The sequence below is a fragment of the Salvia hispanica genome, chromosome 4, assembly GCF_029641045.1.
Source record: "Salvia hispanica isolate PSC_SH4W2 chromosome 4, Shi_PSC_v1, whole genome shotgun sequence".
Taxonomy (NCBI): Eukaryota; Viridiplantae; Streptophyta; class Magnoliopsida; order Lamiales; family Lamiaceae; genus Salvia; species Salvia hispanica.
The window spans coordinates 3,544,122-3,564,708 of NC_142695.1; the positions used below are offsets into that span (position 1 = coordinate 3,544,122).

Genomic DNA, 20,587 nt, shown 5'->3' on the forward strand with positions numbered 1-20,587 from the left:
ATGAAGTTTGACCCATCGAGATACGAGGGTAAGGGGCATGCGCCCTACACTTTTGTCCCATTCGGAGGACGGCCAAGGATGTGCCCCGAAAGGAGTACGCTCGGCTGGAGATGTTCACCACAAAAAATGTCAGTTTACCAACGGATTATCGACCGAAAAATTTTCGCTGCGAATTAGCGATGAAATTACCGATGGAATTTTCTGTCGCTAATGTTTTTTCTAATGTATTTTCCGTTGGTATTTCCGTCGAATATGTAATATAATTAATTAATATATAAAAATTAATAAAAATAGGGCATGCTGACGTAACAACCACTAGAGCTCTCACTAGGGCTTCCACTAGGGCATCCATTGTGGATGCTCTCATAAGGCTAATGGAAAAATTATTTTTGTTTTTAGATTCCGCCAACAATATATTTAGGTCAAACTCGAAATTTTTATTATTCTACCTTGGATTGGATTGAATAGTACAGTTTAAGAAAAGGAATAAAGACATGTGAGACGACACATATCTTCAAGTCATGATAGAGTTGTTTTAACTTAGTAAAGTTGAGAGTAATTAAGACTTTGTGATTTGGAATCTCGAAATTAGCATCAACTTAACCGACCATCTTTGATACTACATGACAAAAATCCTAAATAAATATTTTATCTCTCTCTCTTCGATCGACCTTCTTAGTTAGGGGATCCTTTATTTTAATGTATAACATGGGAATATGGATTATGTACACGAAATTTTGATATGTACTCGGCAAATGAGATTATGCTACATACATAAAATGACTATCGTTCACTTAAATATTGATTCACATGGTTATTATGATGCAGTTATAAAATTCGGAGACTAAGCAAATTATTTTTTGGGTTTTATTTATTTTTAGTTAGTAGAATTAGTGAATTGAACATAACCGCCAAAATATAGTCTCTTTAAATATAGACAAAAAAAATTATGAAATTTAAATTTGATTGCAACTATCCAACAACCAAAAACTTTTGGTGAAATTGTATATTAATTTAACAGCCCAAAAATCATACGTGGATGTCACCATGCCAAATTGTTTGGTTGAATAACACATTTTCATTTTTTTTTTCGGATTGATTTCAAAAATGAAAAGTTGTTGGGGCACATGTTACACACATGCTACATTTTTTGCAGTTGGTAGCTAATAGCAAGACTTACCATAATTCTCAAACACTTCAAAAACCATGTCAATTTCTGTTGTTTAAACAGTTACCAGATGGTGGATGGGGTGAGAGTTCTTCAAGAATTGCAGTTTGAATTATTGTATTTACAATATGGGCAATTGGTAAATATCGACGACATATTCTTCGAGCTTAATTATTAATCAGAACAAACTATATACTCATTGTAATAATTGTGTGTTTTTTCAATAATAAGTAAACTGTCTTCATTCTATACTTCAATGTACTATTGATTATTTTGCTGTGTTTTTCAATGGTCATTAATTATCTATTACCAACAATATAAATACAAGTTACCGAGTGTAATAAATGATGATGTTTGAAATTTTCCAAAAAAGACCCTTCGAATTTTATGTATAAGAAAAACTTTTTCTTGAAGCAATGCGCATGAAATTGTTTTTATAATTATATACGTATTAATTATAGTAAATAAGATTAGCGAATAATGTGCGATGTAGAAAGGACTGAGAGGTGGTAGTAATGAGACGAAAATGTAATTTACCGCATTATCTATAAAATAGTGCCATTATTTCTCTATTCACAATTTATCTTATTTTAAAATTTAAAGTATAATTATTATTTAAATCATAATCATAACTTTGGAACTGTGCAAAAATTATTTTTAATTTTTAATAAATATTCATGTGCACTAACTGACTCATTGTTTAACCTTGAACTGGCTTGTGATTGGCATCAGCCCACATGTCTCCTCCACAACTCTAGCATGTCTAGTTGGCATCACAGACTTTTTCACTTCACTGACTTTTTCAATTCACTCCTTTATATTTCATAGAATCCATACTCACATCAAGTATGACAAATATTATGAAACGGAATAAGTAGTAATTTCCAAACTACTAGAGGACCTGACTATAAAAAGGTACTCACTCTATGATGCACTATTTATTAGCACTAAAAATACTTGCAAGTATACAAAATTAATCTAGTATAGCTAAAGGTTAGTACAAAGATATCGAACACATGGAATAAGATTGCAAATTGTATATTACTATATACTAAGTGTCATAGTATATATGAGACACGAGATTTTTGGATTTAGATTTATAAATAAATAAACAAATATTCCCTCCGTCCAACAAGAATATGCACTATTTCCTTTTTAGTCTGCCTCATAAGAATATGCATATTCTAATTTTGGAAAGTCTTTTTTCCCTCTAATGAGATGAAACTCATTCTCTACTAACAATACTTTAATTACTTTTTCCATCTACCCCTCTCTTACTTTACTAATTATACATTAAAACTCGTGTCGAACGTTTTAGGATGAAGAGTTTTAGGAACCACAATCAAAAGCTAATATCCAATCGACTTCCTTGAATTACAGTATATAGAGTTACTAAGCTATCACAGATGTAAAACTATATATTCTCCTGAAGCATACGATTTATAGATTACTACCTAGAACCGAAGTCTCCTTTCTAGAACTAATGCAACAACTCCAAAAAGATTCTAAGATAAATTTGCTTCATTCAAAGGCTCAAATCTCCTAATTATATTGGCAAAGACGTCAATTTCTCATCTTTCAAATTAAACTACTCATCTCCTAATTATTATAGTAGAATCCACATATATTTATAAGATGGACAATCAAACAAATATATAAGCACAAGAAAAATTGAAATAACTACAAGAACTAACAAGGAAAATCAATTAAATAAATTGCTTGTAATTATAGCATGTTTACCAAAAATTCTACAAAAGATGTTTACTACTCATTGTCAAGTAAAACAACAATTAAAGTACTAGACATGAAGAGAAACAAAACAAAACTCAAGATTGAATTATGCAATTTTCAGTCTTCTCATGTCTGGATCTGCAGAGCTCCGCTACAATGTGGAGGTCGAAGATTGCAGAAGGCGGGGGAAGTGAAAAAGATTCAGAATTGGTAAAAAAGTGTCCTCCATGTTAGGGGAAAGATGGTAATTTCGAAATCTTCAATTAATAGGAGAGATTTGGTATCACAAGGCAACAATTTCTTTCATTCATTGAATTTTCGTTAGCTTTTGATTTGACTGTGCAACGTTCATAAAATGGCCATAACTTTCTTTACAAAACTCCAATTTAGATGTGCAAAGTACTTACGCGAAGCTCTTTTGAAGATGAAGAGAATGGTATGTAGTAGACACTGATTGGACTTCAAAATCGCTGACAGAATGGGCTCGAACAGAGGTTGCTTTGGGCATTAATAAATGTCTTTAAAAAGGAAACATGTCATATTATGTGAGAATCTGAAAAAAAATATATGTCATAAGGCTAATGGAACGAGTATTTTGAATATTTTGTTTTTAGAATAAAAAATTCGTTATTTTAGAAATGATGATTCACACAAATCGTCCAAAAGCGAATATTTTTAATATAAATAAATCATTAATTTAGAAATGATGGTTCACACAAATCGTCATAAGGCTAATGGAACGAATATTTTGAATATTTTATTTTTAGAATAAATAATTCATTAATTTAGAAATGTTGATTCACACAAATCGTCATAAGGCTAATGGAACGAATATTTTGTTTTTAGAATAAATAATTCATTAATTAAGAAATGATGATTCACTCTATCAGTGATGCAGTTACAAAACTTATATAAATTTGAAAAATTAAATTAGATTCTGCCAACAAGATAATTAAGTCAAACTCGAATTTTTTATTATTCTACTTTGGATTGGATTGAATAGTACAGTTTAAGCCAAGGAAAAAAAGACGTGTGTGACGAGGCCTATCATCAAGTCATGATAGAGTTGTTTTAACTAAAATTAGTAAAGTTGGGAGTTTTAAATGTGATTTGGAATCTCGAAATCAACATCAACTAAGCCCTCCATATTCTTTGACACTACATGACAAAAATCCTAAATAAATATTTTATCTCTCTCTCTTCAATCGACCTTCTTAGTTAGGGGGATCCTTTATTCTAAGAGGGAACATCTTTTTTGGTCCATGAACTTTGCCAAAGTATCATTTTAGGTCCGTGAACTTTGAAAATATCATTTCAGGTCCATCAACTATGGGTTAATATCATTTAAAATACTTTTTTACTATTTTCAATTTTTTTTGGACAAAAATACCCTTGATACCTTAAAGGTATATATTTTTAATAAACTTATCCTATACTCATATTTTTTTTATAAATATCTTTATTATATATTTTTATTGAATTTTCTAAATATAATTTGACCTTCAATATTATCACTTAATTTTGTGACATGCAAGAAAAGATTCTTATTTAATTTTTTATTATTAAAGAAAAGTTCTTTATTTAATTTTAAAATTCTTTAATATAAAAAATTGAAGAAAAGCAATTTTACTTGCATGTCACATAATTAAGTGATAATATTGAAGGTCAAATTATATTTAGAAAATTTGTCAAAAATATATTGTAAAGATATTTATAAAAAATATGAGTATATGATAAGTTTATTAAAAATATATACCCTTTAAGTTATCGAGGGTATTTTCGTCCTATAAAACTTGGAAGTAGTAAAAAAGTACTTCAAGTGATATTAACCCATAGTTGATGGACCTGAAATGATATTTTCAAAGTTCACGGACTTAAAATGATACTTTGGCAAAGTTCGTAGACTAAAAAAGATGTTCCCTCTTATTTTAATTATTGAATTTTATAGTCCTATATATGTATTCCAAACACTGTTTTTAGTGGTTGGTGTAGTCCACTCATTCATTTTAGTAATGAAATGAAGAAATAAAGAGAAATTTAAGTATTAATTAATTAAAATCGACATGTAACTCAGCCAAACATGTAAACATGCAATTAAACATACCAAACTTTTTGTCCATTTATTTAAATACTGATTTCTTGACCATTTTCGTTGGGGAAACGCGACATTTGAAAATATTTATATAAGTACGTTTTTATGATCATATGCATATAATTGTTTGAATTGATCAAATTAATTAGGATGTGCAAATTAATTGTTTGAAACTGTAATCACCAGTTGAACGCAAGTTTTGACTTGTAATCGGAAAAAAATGAAAATTTAGGAAATTTGTTGATAAAACATTCAAAAACCGAGAAAACAATTCAGAAACCAGTATTTTGAACCAAAATCGGAACCAGAACTGATGGCATCCGTAGATCAAGTACATAGAGTACCTGTTTGCATCAAATGTCTCTTTGCAAAGAAAAGGTTAATATTGGATAATATGACATTTACATATAAAACATATACTATGAGAAACTTATGGAGTCATAGTAGGCTGCTAAATAGCTTAATTTATTAACTTGTCAATTCTGCATGTAAAATATATTAACACGATGTTATTAATCTATTAACACAAATTTATTTGATATACTTAATTTGTGTTGACATACTAATACCATTGTTCAGATATTTTTAATATACAATATTGACAAGTTAACCAAGTTAGCAAATTATTAGTAATGGATCAAGTGTCAACTGCGTTATTAAATTTGATTGCACCATTTGGATATGTACTAAGACTTCTAGTTTCGTAACTCTTTCTTCTTCTTTCCACATTAATTACTACTACGATTTATGTTGCGCGCAAAATAAAACCACGTTATGGAATATCTAAAATAGTATACTTGATTTTAATTTATTTTTGGTTCTTGTGTTTTTATCACTTTTGTTTTATTTTTTCTAGACGGCAGCGAGAAATATTAATTTTGCTAGATGCACATGCATATGAGTTGTGATCTTAATACTAGTAATTTTTTAGTTCAAATATCAAGGTCCAATTTATTTTATGTACTTGTACAAGACTAATAATATTGAGGTCAATTTTCAGATCCGTAATCATCTCGGACTTTTTTCATGTATATTTAGTCATTAAGGGGGTGATGAATTGCTAACTCATCCCTTAGTTGCTAACTACAACTACTTTAAGATCATAAGAGTTTAGAAATCTTGTGGTCTACAATTTGCCATGTGTAATTTCGTTTTTTATTTTTTAATATTAAAAAGATAATAGCAACTATCAAATTTAGGGTTTAGAAATACAATGTTAATACAGTGTATGAAATACATCAACACGAAGACATAATAATGTCAACACAATTTCATATTGACATTTTACAAGCATAATATTGACATATTATGTAAGGTGTATTGACATAAATCTGTTCGTCAAAAATACGAAAATTCAAAAAAAAATTCAATTTTTTTTCAAATTTTGACGTCGGAACATATGCATGTAGTATATCGTTGGAATCCTTAAAAAATTATCTTTAATTTGATATATGTTATATGAATTAAAAGTTTTGGGATTTCTTTTAAAAGTTAGTTATAACTAACTTGATATTAATACCCCTATTGATTTTTATTGGAATTAATCCTATAGCCTTATTGACGTTTTTTGTTGATCGTATTGATATTTCGTGGTTGATGATCTAGGCCTTTAATTTGAATATCTAATGGCTATTATTGAGTTGTAGTTAGCAATTAAGCATTGAGTTAGCAATATAACACTCCCCTAGTCATTAATATGTACTCCCTCCGTCCCCCCATTAAGAGTAGCACTTTGACTGGGCACCGGTTTTAAGAATGTAAAGAAAAGTTGGTTGAAAAAGTTAGTGGAATGTGAGACCCACTTTTTTATATTTGTTTTATAATAAAATGTGAGTGAAATGAGTTAGTGGAATGTGGGACCTACTTACCATTTATGATAAAAGTGAAGTGCTACTCTTAATTGAGGACGGACCAAAATGGAAATTAGTAACTCTTATTCGGGGACAGAGGGAGTACTTCATAATTGTCATACATACATAGTATGATAGGAGCGGTTCAAATAAAATTCTTTATGATATAGTATATGATGATGTTTATTTAAAAACTTGATAATCATTTTGAACTTTTGTTCGATGTGAATGCAATTAGGTGGTTTTACGTTCTCAGAATAATAAGGTTTTTATTTTTATAAATCATTATGTCTGTAATTATCAATTAAAACATTACATCATACATAGGCGAGACCACCACATAAGGTTGAGAAATATAATACTCTACACCATGCACAAACAGGATTGAACATTAGATTCTTTTTGCGCGAGACCACCACATAAGGTCGAGAAATATAATACTCTACGCCATGCACAAACAGGATTGAACATTAGATCCTTTTTGCTAGAGAGGGTCGTATAGAGTCTTATATTTGTCACTTGAAATAGACTTCACTAGTCAAATCATTTACAGTTAGTTGTGCTAAAATCTAGAGATATAATAGCAAAATTAACAATGCTATCATGACTATGAGCGGCTAATATATTCTAGCTAGCTTAAGATATTAAAAATCAAAATAAAAGTATAAGGATCTGAAAAAAAATCTCATGGGAAAATAATTATTCTTAGATTAAAGGCAATTAATGGATGTAGGAGTCATTTTTACTTATGATCTAAATCACGATGAAGTAGAGTTAACTAACCTATAGTTTAATCTCTCAATAATATCAAGAAATAAGTTCATATTCACTTTATGGTCCAATCGTCCAAGTAGTACTTCTTTACTTAATAATCAACATTAATGATTATAACAAGTGGGTGACTCTATTATTAACCATTGTGATCTGTGAATAAAATATTGTTGCACTTACATTTATATATGGGAATTTGTTCATCTTTCTGTTATAGAAATTGTACATGAACAAACGACATCTAGTTACATGAAACTTATTTGAAAGGTAACAATAAAATATTGTTGCACTTACATTTATACATATGATATTTTGTTCATCTTTTGTCTATATATACTTATCATTCTTTATAGAAATTGTACATGAACAAACGACATCTAGTTACATCAAACATATTCGAAAGGTAACAATCATGTTTTTACCATTTTCTGTAAAATAAATGTTTACACCAAGATAAATATTCTTGAAATAATTATGATGATGCAGGGAAAATGTGGAGGTTGAAGATTGCAGAAGGCGGCGGGAAGTGGCTGACGACGACGAACGATCATGTCGGAAGACAACACTGGGAATTCGATCTAGAAGGCGGAACTCCAGAGGAACGAGCTCAAGTTGAAATTATGCGACAAAAATTCAAGATAAATAGGTTTCGTATCAAACAAAGTGCTGACCTCCTCATGCGCATGCAGGTCTCTCTCTCGTCTGTCTATCTATCTATTTATCTATCTGTCTGTCCATCTAATGGTTAACAGATTGCTAATTCGATTCAAATCTAATACACATAAACTTGGACATAATTAAGTTTATCTGATAAATGGATAGTTTATATCTTGTTAAGTATTCTTAATTAGTTACAATTTGATCATCTTGAGCAAGCATGGGATATAGGGTAGAGTAATGGAATTCAACTGGTTTATCATTTGAATTTGATATTTGACTTCATTTTCAAGTACTATGTATACAGAAAGAGAGAGAGGTTATGATAGTGAACATTGTAGTTTAGTTTTTTATTTTTCATATGATTCTAAATCTTAAAAAGTTGTTATGGACACCATGAATGCAGTTGAGAAAAGAGAATCCATGCGGCGAGATCCCAACCGCCATAAAGCTGAAAGAAACAGAGAAAATTACGGAAGAAGCCACCGCCACGACACTAAAACGCGCCATCGGTTTCTACTCATCCATTCAAGCCCATGACGGCCACTGGCCGGCCGAGTCCACCGGCGCTCTATTTTTCCTCCCTATGATGGTACGTAAGCCCTAAGTAATTGAGTCAAACACGAGCCGTGCCCGTGCTATATTTAACCATGATCATCTGTAATTGTATTAAAAAATGTCTTTAGCCATTCTCTTTTCGGTAATTTAAAAATTTCTCATATATTTTTGCTCCTCTGAAAATAATTTTCTAGCTTCCCCCCATGCATGCAGGTGATGGCCTTGTACTTAACGGGCGGTATCGACGACGCCCTTTCGCCGGCGCATCAGGTTGAGATCAAACGGTACATATACAACCATCAGGTCATATTTTTTAATTTCAATTTCTTATAGAAAGTGTTCCAATTTTTGTTACATCCACATTTTGTTAATTAGTATAGTACATTATATGTCATAATTTTATAAAGTCGCATTAATTGATGTTGCAACTATTAATTTGTGGAACAGAATGAAGATGGAGGTTGGGGTTTCCACATAATGGGCCCCAGCACAACATTTGGCTCTTTGCTCAATTATATAACACTAAGGTTGCTCGGGGAAGGACCGGAAGGCGGGGAGGATGGGGCGATGGCGAGCGGCCGGAAATGGATTCTCGACCATGGGGGCGCAGTCGGGATAGCATCGTGGGGGAAGTTCTGGCTCAGTGTAAGGCCCATTCAACAAATTTGATAATAGTTTGTTTTGTTGTTGTAGGAAAATAAAAGGTACTAATATGTTTCTCTCTCTCTTGTTATGTAAGGTGTTGGGAATTTATGAGTGGGATGGCTACAATCCGATGCCGCCGGAGTTTTGGTTGCTCCCGAAATCCTCACCGGTTCATCCAGGTTCTTGATCAAAGTTCAAACTGTAATTTACGTGAAAGTTTACTTTTTTTTATTGTCATCTAGTGGTTTTTATTATAAACTTATGTGTCGTCCAAGATATACTGTTGAGTGGGTAAAGTTGGCCGGCTACTAGAAGTCTATGGGAGTCAATCTTAAACCAACTAATGATAAGTAGAGTAGCTTATGAGATTTTTATATTGGTTCAAATTATCTTTTTACAATGATGTGAATGGTTCAATTTGCCAACTCTAGTGCTCTTTTAGTCAATTTCGATTGTAGTGATTGATGATTTGGTACTTGCAGGAAAGATGTTGTGCTATTGTAGATTGGTGTACATGCCAATGTCATATTTATATGGAAAGAGATTTGTGGGGCCTATCACGGGATTGATTCGATCTCTGAGAGAAGAGATTTACATCGAACCATATCATAAAGTCAATTGGAATAAAGCTCGAAACACTTGTGCAAAGGTATATCCATCGTACTATTTGACTATCTGGCCGAGATTTAATTAAAAATAATTCTAAACCTAAGATTTCTTATATCTCTCAATTTAAATTATTATTCTTTCACAAAAACATGTGTAATCCTCCCTTTGTCCAAGATAGTTAAGCCACTTCTTTGTTGATTATATTATATCTCTATAGTCTATACTGATCATACTGTAAAATTATGCTTAAAAATATTCTAAAATTATGGTTGTTATAGTGCAATATTACACTAATTATATTATAACACTATACTAATTATATTGTAAAGTTATCATTTATATTCTACTGGGAGTGATCAATTGCTAACTCATCATTTAATTGCTAACTACAACTAATTTAAGGCCATGTGATTTTAGAAAATGTGTGGTCTACAATTTGCCACGTGTAATTTTCGTTTTTATTAATTAAATCGAAAAAGATAAAAAAAAACTCAAAATTAGGGTTTTGGATGAAAATGTCAATATAGTGTTTCGAAAATATCAACACAATGTTTTGAGAATGTCAACACAATTTAGGATTGACATTGTATATGCTTTATATTGACATATTATCTTAGCTGCATTGACAATTAACCTGTGTACGAAAAATACGAAAATTCTGGATTTTTTTTTTCAAATTTTGACGTCGGAACATATGCATGTAGTATATCGGAATCCATATAAAATTATCTTTAATTTGATATATGTTATATGAATTTAAAGTTTTGGGATTTCTTTTAAAAGTTAGTTATAACTAACTTGACATTAATACCCATATTGATATTTTTTGGAATTAATCCTATGGCCTTATTGATGTTTTTCGTTGATCGTATTGACATTTCGTGGTTAATGATCTAGGCCTTTAATTTGAATATTTATTGAATTGTAGTTAGCAATTAAGCATTGAGTTAGCAATATAACACTCCCCTATATTCTACAGTATCAAAATTGGTAATCAGTTTTGATATGCTGTGGATTAATATTTAAACACACTTCGTTCGAGTCCCATTATTTACAAATCCAGTCCTAAAGATCGAAGTAGAGACCAAATTGGGGCCCTCTATTTTCTTAATCTTGTGGTTATGATTAATTTATAATTAATTTAATATTTTATTTAATAAAAACTTTTTTATTTTATTTTATTTAAAATATAATAATTTTTAATATTTTTTATTAAATAAAAACTTGTCGGAGTAAATGATGAACTATATTCACTAAATAATGAACTAAATGGAGAATGTTACTCCCTCCGTCCGCTATTAAGAGTCTCAGTTACTTTTGCGCACTCGTTTTATAAAAATGATAATAAATAGTTAAAGTTGAGAAATTTTAAAGTAAGAGAGAAAATAACTTATATAAGACTCTTCTTAACATTATTCTCTCTCTTACTTTACCATTTCTCCACTTTAACTATTTATTACTCCCTCCGTCCCAAGATATTAGACCAACTTTCCATTTTGGGATGTCCCAACTTACTAGACTCATTTCCTTTTTAGCAAAAAGCATCTATCTTATTTTATTCTCCACCTACTTTTTTTCTCTCTTCTCTTCCTACTTTTTCCCTCTCTCATACTTACTCTCTCCACTTTAACTATTTAAATATCAATTCCTTAAATCATGTGCCCAAAAGAAGTGAGTCTAATACCCCGGGACGGAGGGAGTATCATTTATACAAAACAAGTGCGCAAAAGTGACTAGGACTCCTAATGGCGGACGAAGGGAGTATGAACTAATTTTAATATGTTATTAAAATACATTAATGATACATCAAATTTTAGTGTTAAACGTTAAGTGGTAGTAATGAACTATATTCAATAAATAATGAACCAAATGAAGTAAATATAACATTTTATTGAAATACAATGTTAACTGTGTTAAACGTCAAGCAGTAGGAATGAACTTATTACTTCATTCAGTCATGCTATTATTTCATTTCATTAGTTTATTACTTTATTCAGTCATGCTATTACTTCATTCCATTAGTTTATTACTTCATAATGTGTTATGACATAATTATCTTTCAGTTGAAGTAAATTCGGTATGTAATGAATGCAAAAAATTACTTAATAACATACGTTCATTTAGTTCATTATTTAGTTTTTATTGAATAAAAAAAATTAAAAAAAAAAACTAAAAAAATTAGAACTAAAAAAATTATTTATTGAATAAAATATTAAATTAATTGTACATTAATCTTACCCACAAGATTAAAAAAATGGAGGGTCCTATTTAGTATCCAGTTCGGTCTTTAAGAAGGGTTCGGCATTGATCACAACTCCACCTCGTTCTCTATATATAATTACTTGATATGCTGTGGATTTATACTTGCAGGAAGATCTTTACTATCCTCACCCATTAGTCCAAGATACGTTGTGGGGTTTCCTTCACTATTTTGCTGAGCCAGTGCTGCAGCGATGGCCGTTTTCGAAGCTAAGAGAGAAAGCAATGGGACTTGCAATGAAGCATATTCATTACGAGGACAACAACACTAGATACCTTTGCATAGGAAATGTTGAGAAGGTATATACCTTTGCATTGGCAAATACTATATATTGTATACTAATGTTTTGTCCTCTTAATTAGGCGTTGTGCTTGTTGGCTTGCTGGGTGGAGGATCCCGGTTCGGAGGCGTGCAAACGCCATCTTGCTCGTTTACCGGACTATTTCTGGCTAGCTGAAGACGGCCTTAAAATACAGGCATGCTCTCTCTCTCTCTCTCTCTCTCTCTCTCTCTCTCTCTCTCTCTCTCTCTCTCTCTCTCTCTCTCTCTCTCTCTCTCTCTCTCTCTCTCTCTCTCTCTCTCTCTCTCTCTCTCTCTCTCTCTCTCTCTCTCTCTCTCTCTCTCTCTCTCTCTCTCTCTCTCTCTCTCTCTCTCTCTCTCTCTCGTTCTTCTCCTCAAGTTCAACGGTCGATCTAAATCGGTTGAATCCTTTTTTCTGTGCAGACGTTTGGTTGTCAAACATGGGATGCTGCGTTCGCAATCCAAGCTATTCTGTCAGCTAATCTTTCTCAAGAATTTGCACAAACTCTGAAAAAGGCACACGGCTTTATAAAAGCCTCGCAGGTTCGCGACAACCCACCCGGGGATTATCAAGCAATGTACCGCCACACTAGTAAAGGCGCTTGGACCTTCGCTATACAGGACCACGGCTGGCAAGTCTCGGACTGCACGTCCGAAGGCCTCAAGGTAAAGTATGAGAGAAAAAGAAAAGTAGTTGAAGTATTAACTAAATAGTGAGTCCCACATCATTTATAGTGTAACAAAAGTAAAAAGTAAATTTCATGGGACATAAACATACCAAAATAACAAAAGAGACTATTTTTGGGGGACTGTTAAGTTCAATTTACTTTTTCAAATTTTTCTTGGCTACAACATGAATTTTTTTGGCAGTGTGCACTCCTACTATCTAAAATGCCTGAGGATGTGGTGGGGAAAGGTCTTGAAATGGAGCGCATCTACGATGCTGTCAATGTCATCTTGTCTCTACAGAGTGACAATGGCGGATTCCCGGCATGGGAGCCTAACCAAGCACCCAGATGGTTGGAGGTGAAACATCTTACATGATACTTATGATTTTTCTATGAATAATCTCTGAAATGCATGAATATAAATTCCATATTATTTTTGTTTATTAGAAATTCAACCCCACGGAGTTCTTTGAAGATACTCTGATTGAACGAGAGTAAGTGACGAAGAATTACTTACATCTTGGTTAAAAATATATCTAAATATGTTATTATTGTTATTTTTGGAGTTCAGTTATACCTATGTGGCTCCGCCACTATACGATAGTCATGGTTGTTTGTTTGAATCAGACATGTGGAATGCACGTCGTCGGCCGTACAGGCGCTAGCAATGTTCAAAAATATGCATAAGGGCTACAGAAGTAAAGAGATTGAGATCAGCATTGCCAGGGGAATTCAGTACATAGAAGACGTTCAGGAGCGTGATGGTTCTTGGTAATAATTCACGGTTTTGTTTCATCGTTTCAATATTTAACGAAAATGTCACAAGCTTTAGAGTGGTACCCAGCAATTTAATTTTCACATAAAAAATAGTGTCGTAGAAAGAAAAATAAAATGATGTGACAAAATTGAATATTTAGACAAATGTTGCTAATAATAATTTTGGTTACTATTATGTATGTAGGACTGGTTATTGGGGCATATGTTTTACCTATGGTACATGGTTTGCTGTGGAAGCATTGGCAGCATGTGGAAAAACTTATGACAACTCTCCCTCACTCAAAAAAGCATGTAAATTTCTTTTGTCTAAACAGTTGGAAGATGGTGGATGGGGTGAGAGTTATCTCTCTAACAGAGACAAGGTAGTAGGAGTACTTAATTAATGTATTTTTTATTAGCCTAATTGATACATGAATAATATGCATGTTTGTGGGATATGTAGGAATACACTAATCTTGAAGGCAACAGATCAAACTTGGTGCAAACTTCATGGGCTTTGTTGTCACTAATGAAAGCTAGACAGGTTAGTGCAACACTTTTGAAATTTAATATGGGATATACGTGATTTTCTATATGTACGTGATTTAAAGTCACTTTTACTTTTATCTGTTTCTATGTGTGATTTGGTTGTACGGTTTGCAATTATCATAAATCTGAGAGTTACATATGGTTCGTGTCGTCGTTCAGGGTGGTATTGATCCGGAGCCCATACATCGTGGGATAAGATTGCTAATAAATTCACAAATGGAAGATGGTGACTTTCCCCAGCAGGTAATTAAGAAGATGAATAAAATCACATAATTTTACGTATACATAAATCAAATTGATCTAAATTTATTTAATTTTGGGTTGAGCAGGGTGATATGACAGGAGCATTTATGAAAAATTGCACTCTCAACTATTCATCTTATCGGAATATCTTTCCAATATGGGCTATTGGTGACTACCATCGACTTTTTCTTGGAGCATGGTATTAGTAATATTTACTATTTCCCACAAAATAGTTAGTATTTGTACAGTTTGTAATAAATTAATTATCCTGGCAACGCCAGCAAATTTTAAAATATGATTAGTACTATTTAGAAGTATAATGGGGCTTTTTGATGTATAACATGGGGAATATGGATTTTCGATGTATATATTTTGATTCGGCAAATGAGATTATGCTATACACACATAAAATGACTACCGTTCACTTAAGAGTGTCCACAGTGGCGGCCGGCAGACGGGCTGCGGCGAACCACTGCTGGAAACGTTGTGCTGGGGGAGGGGGGCCGGCGCGGCGAACCACTGGATACCGGCGGATCCGGCAGTGTCAGTGTAACTTTTTTATTTATTTTTATTTTTTCTGAATTCATTTCTATAAAATATCTATTCCCGATCCATTTTTTTCACTACATTCCATTCTATTTATTTTTGTCCAATAGTCCAATTAAAATATACTACCAACTATTGATAAAATAATGTGTTTTGTGCTATGGCGTGGCTGTCTATTGGGCTAGACAAGTTTTTGTGGTTGTGGCGTGACTGTTCGAGGGATGTTGTCCACCAGTGTGGATACTCTTAAATATTTATTCACATGGTCATTATGATGCAGTTCCATCATATAAAATTTGGAGACTAAGCAAATTATTTTTTGGGTTTTATTTATTTTTAGTTAGTAGAATTAGTGAATTGAACATAACAGTCCTGATAGATCGGGACTGAGAGCACAACACATATCAATTGATGCATAATTCTCAGGTCAATGAGAGTTACTAGACTGCAAGATCTAGGAACTCAATAACCAGAAAATCACGGTCGTTGGACTCACCTTCAGCCCGCTATCAAAGAAAATAATTGGTCAACCCACTACACTGTAACTAGCATAGAGAAGTAAGGGTCGAACCCACAGAAATAGATAGAACGCGATTGAGAGTTAAGAGGACTTTGGACTGGTTTGGCTGCTGCTACGCAAATTTAGGTTAAGAACTTAACTACTAGACTCGGGAAATGCAAATGATCTATTCTAACAGCTAGACACAGAAAAAGGAAAACATAACGAAAGCATGCATGATGAAAACAGAGATTTACACTGAGTAACACTTCAGCGAAGAAATTTACCCGACCTAGTGAATAATTTTCCTAAAATGACTAGACAGACGAAGAACAGACCGTGGGGACCATTTCCAAAAACAGCAAAGATACGAATAAAAAGCTGCAAATAACTAACTAAGAATTCAACTAACAACCAGCTTCATCTTCACCAAGGATTCGTGATCACAAATGCATAAAACAGAGTAAAACATCAAATCGGAACAGAGCATGTCGAATTGAACGATCAAATTACGATTAACTAAGAAAATAGAACAGATTTACTACCACTAGACGAGGTAAATGAGAAAACAGGAACTAAACTTCAAAACTCATGCAGAATTTAACAGATCTAAACATCGGATGCTTCATCCGCTCCGGATCCAAGCCATCCACAACAAACCACTGCGAATTCCGTCTCCGATCACTCTGATCCAACCAAATCCAACCGATCAACGACAATTCCAACACAATCCAACTTCAACAAAACAAAATTAAGTGCGAAAAGCATCCAAGGTAAAGCAACAATCAACGTAAACATAAGACGAAAACAGAAAATAAACTTCTATAGCTAAACGATTAAGAATTCAACAAGGATTCAACAAAACAAACGCCGAGCTTCGAATAGCGAAGACTCGGGGAAATTCAGAGCAGAAATTAAAACTAAAACAGTAAATTATTTCTTCGCCTCACGTGGAGACGGTGGTACATAACAGTAGATCAAAATACGAACCACAACCCCATAAATTCCGATATCCCCCAAGTGTGTGTGGAAGTATATGAAAATGAGCTAAGAGCAAAAAGTGAGTCAGTTTCTCCTCTTTTTTTGTGTGTTTCGTGCTCTCTATTTATAGACTTGGAGGTGATCTTCTATAATCTTCTTGAATTCCCTTCTTTGTCCTCCATCTAGTAATCTCCTTCGTTTGGGAATTTCTTCCTTTTCTGTTCATTTTCTCGCCAAACTCCTTCACCAGGTGGTTTTCTTCCTTCCTTCCTGGATCTGGCGATTTCCTCTACACACCTGGCTTAAAAGCTTTTTTAGACTCAGAAATTCGTTGAATTTAACCTCATAACCAATGCAGGAAATTAGCCTTATCAAGTCCCCAAAAAATAGTCTCTTTAAATATAAAAGAAAAAATTTATGAAATTTGAATTTGTTCGCAAATATCCAACAACCAAAAACTTTTGGTGAAACTATATCTGATATAACAACCCAAATATCATACGTGGACGTCACCATACCAAATTATTTGGTTGAATAACACATCTTCATATTTTTTTTCAACTGATTCCAAAAGTTGCGAGAGGGACTAGAATTTGACCGAACTTAATGTTTTTTCCGGCAAATTTTGCCCTATATATGTGTGTGTTTTATTATGTATGAGGAGAACAATTAAGGTTTAAAATCTATTTGTGACATACGCAGGTATGGCTGTTGGGGCACATGTTACACATGCTACATTTTTTGCAGTGGTGGCCTTGGTAGCTAATATCAAGACTTGCCATAATTCTCAAACACTTCAAAAAGCATGTCAATTTCTGTTGTCTAAACAGTTACTACTAGATGGTGGATGGGGTGAGAGTTCTCTATCAACCTTAAACAAGGTTAAAACATCTCTCTTATATCGATCAATCAATTTCCTTATTTTCGGCATATTTTTCTATTGTTACATCTTATTCTGTTTACTTTATATTTACCTTGTTTGCTTATGTTAGAGTTTATTATAGTTAGACCTCAATAAGTATGGCTTTGTTCTCTACTCTTGAAGTGTTCGAAAAATTGGTCTTTACTACCCGCTATTGTTGGGTGTAGCTCTCCTTGAATGGAGTATAAATTTAGTGACTCGGACGTATTGTCATATAGTAGTATGTTCAACCATTTACAATTGCAAAAGTAGAAACAAAAATGAGAAGAGAAATGATTTCTGCAATTATAATTGATTAAGCATATCATGTAGCGATATGTTCAGACTACTAGATTTTTATTCTCTTAAATGTGGCCCATATCATATGCAGAGTTGGGGTAACTTTTGTTATTTATTTTCTAGTGCAGTTTATCAATTAGTTCGATTTGTTCTCGGTTATCTTGCCTGTTGTTGTTGCTCGTGTTTTTTTCATTCGTTCTCTTATTTGTTCGCCAACAGCCACCTATCTCTGCCACTCCCTCTCTCTCTATATACTATTGATTTAATGTGTTGGTAACTGAAACACACTTTTATTTGCGCCTTAAATTTTAGTGTTTTCCAAAATTTTGTCAGCGTATAAAATTACATTTTTAGTTTTGCGATATGAGAAAGTATACACTAATCTAGATCAAACATAAGTTCACACATCAAGGGCTCTATTATCACTCATGAATGTTGGTCAGTTTCGTCAACATATATTGCTTTGTGATTCTGTCCATGATAAAATATCTCATTTCACCAGTTTTTCTTTTGGCACGTAAATTATGCTCCAATATTCCATTAACTTTATTATTATTATGGACTCGGGGAGTATTTCTTACTCGTTTGAATATAAGTGGCTTTTATTTGTTTAATCTCTCTCTTTAATATTTATCGTAAAACGGGGTGAGATTGATGTGCTACCTATACATCGTGGAATGAGGTTGTTAATCAATTCGCAATTGGAAAATGGAGACTTTCCTCAATTGGTAATTAATTATAACACATAATCACATTATTTATGTTTTAATTTCCTTTTGCGGTGACGATTCAAAAAAGTTGGTAAAAAAAATTAATTTTTTTCTTTTGCGTGATTTTCTTAATTACATTGCATTTGTAATTGTTAGGATGTCGTAGGAGTGATCTTCAAGAATTGCAAGTTTGAATTATTCATCCTATCATATATATTTCCAATATGGGCAATTGGTAAATATCAATGACATATTCTTCGAGCTTAATTATTAATCAGAACAAACTATATACTCATTGCAATAATTCTGTGCTTTTTCAATGTGAAATAAACTGTCTTCTATACTTAGAATGTACTATGTTACTCTGTCCAAACTAAGATGATATATAACCTTTTTGCACTTATTTAGAAAAAATAATGATAAATAGTTAAAATAGAGGAAAAAAAATAAAGTAAGTTAGAGAATATTGAAGAAGACACTATCTTCTATATTATTATATTTTTTACTTTATTTTCTCTTCAATTTAACTATTTATTAAATACGTGAAAACGTGTCATCTTAGCTGGGACTGAAGGAATACTATTCAATGAAATATGCTACCGATCAGAAGATCAAGTGCTTCTTGCTCCTAAATCCTAAAATGCCCATTAATATTTTTGGTAATTAAACATAAATATTAAGTGTCATTAATTGTCTATTGCCAACAATATAAATACAAGTTACCGAGTGTAATAAATGATGATGTTTGAAATTTTCCAAAAAGACCCTTCGAATTTTATGTATAAGAAAAACTTTTTCTTGAAGCAATGCGCATGAAAAAAAAAAAATAATTATATACGTATTAATTATTGTAAATAAGATTAACGAATAATGTGCGATGTAGAACAGGACTGAGAGGTGGTAGTAATGAGACGAAAATGTAATTTACCGCATTATCTATAAAATAGTGCCATTATTTCTCTATTCACAATTTATCTTATTTTAAAAGTTAAAGTATAATTATTATTAATCATAACTTTGAAACTGTATAAAAAATTATTTTTAATTTTTTACAATTGTCTCATAATTGCCAAAATCAAAAAACTAGTGTAGCAAAATAAAATATGATGTGTCAACAACACCATGTAAGTATATCATTTATCAGAGTTGTTTTAACAAACATATATCCCTGTGTTCGCCATTAGGAGTTTCGGTCACTTTTGCGCATTCATTTTGTAAAAATAGTACTCTCTCCGTCCCATAAAAGATATCACATTTTCCTTTTTAGTTTGTCCCACAAAAGATGTCACATTTTCATTTTTGAAAAAAGTTCTCTTTCACATTAATATAAAAATTATATTTTCTCTCTCTATCTAACACACAAAACAAAACTTCCTAAAATCTCGTGTCATCCCACAAGTGTGACATCTTTTGTGGGACGGAGAGAGACGGAGGGAGTAATAAATAGTTAAAGTAGAGAAATGGTAAGATAAAAGAGAGAATAACTTAGATACGACTCTTCTCAACATTATTCTCTATCTTACTTTACCATTTCTCCACTTTAACTATTTATTATCATTTTTACAAAATTAGTGCATAAAAGTAACTGGAACTCCTAATGGCGGACGGGGGGAGTAATTGAATAATGTAGTTTGTTGTAAGATGATTATGAAAAAAAAAATTAAATTTTAAATTTTAAAATTATAAAATTATCAGAGATCAATTAATTCATGTTTCCTTGGACGTATATTTAAGCGACAAAAAGTAAAAAGGGACTATAAAAAGCGTGTTTAATACAGTTGAGAAGCGCGTAA

General features: G+C 32.3%; 1 protein-coding gene across 3 annotated transcripts; it reads left to right on the forward strand.

The window, feature by feature from the left end:
- The first annotated feature begins 7,812 nt into the window (after positions 1 to 7,812).
- On the forward strand, positions 7,813 to 15,469 carry LOC125197478 (lupeol synthase-like). Of its 3 annotated transcripts, none has more exons than XM_048096229.2 (17): positions 7,813 to 7,879; positions 8,099 to 8,301; positions 8,676 to 8,861; positions 9,041 to 9,130; positions 9,275 to 9,472; positions 9,567 to 9,651; positions 9,955 to 10,121; positions 12,452 to 12,640; positions 12,704 to 12,817; positions 13,065 to 13,307; positions 13,512 to 13,667; positions 13,757 to 13,803; positions 13,937 to 14,080; positions 14,271 to 14,448; positions 14,529 to 14,609; positions 14,774 to 14,857; positions 14,944 to 15,469. In XM_048096229.2, exons 2-17 carry the CDS (start codon positions 8,104 to 8,106, stop codon positions 15,061 to 15,063), a joined length of 2,280 nt encoding a protein of 759 aa, XP_047952186.2. In that variant the 5' UTR covers positions 7,813 to 7,879; positions 8,099 to 8,103; the 3' UTR covers positions 15,064 to 15,469. The 3 variants fall into 3 exon arrangements, with proteins under 3 accessions (XP_047952186.2, XP_047952185.2, XP_088912353.1); XM_048096228.2 differs by lacking the exon at positions 7,813 to 7,879 and adding an exon at positions 7,888 to 8,015; XM_089056227.1 differs by lacking the exons at positions 7,813 to 7,879; positions 14,271 to 14,448; positions 14,529 to 14,609; positions 14,774 to 14,857; positions 14,944 to 15,469 and adding an exon at positions 7,888 to 8,015 and having other exon boundaries at positions 13,937 to 14,084.
- Positions 15,470 to 20,587: the final 5,118 nt, after the last annotated feature.

What these genes read in the sequence shown, in the direction of transcription:
- LOC125197478 (XM_048096229.2), top strand. Translation starts at nt 8,104, where the DNA reads ATGTGGAGGTTGAAGATTGCAGAAGGCGGCGGGAAGTGGCTGACGACG. An exon ending in TATTTTTCCTCCCTATGATG is followed by an intron (nt 8,862 to 9,040) that starts GTACGTAAGCCC and finishes CCATGCATGCAG; the next exon opens with GTGATGGCCTTGTACTTAAC. An exon ending in CTCGAAACACTTGTGCAAAG is followed by an intron (nt 10,122 to 12,451) that starts GTATATCCATCG and finishes TTATACTTGCAG; the next exon opens with GAAGATCTTTACTATCCTCA.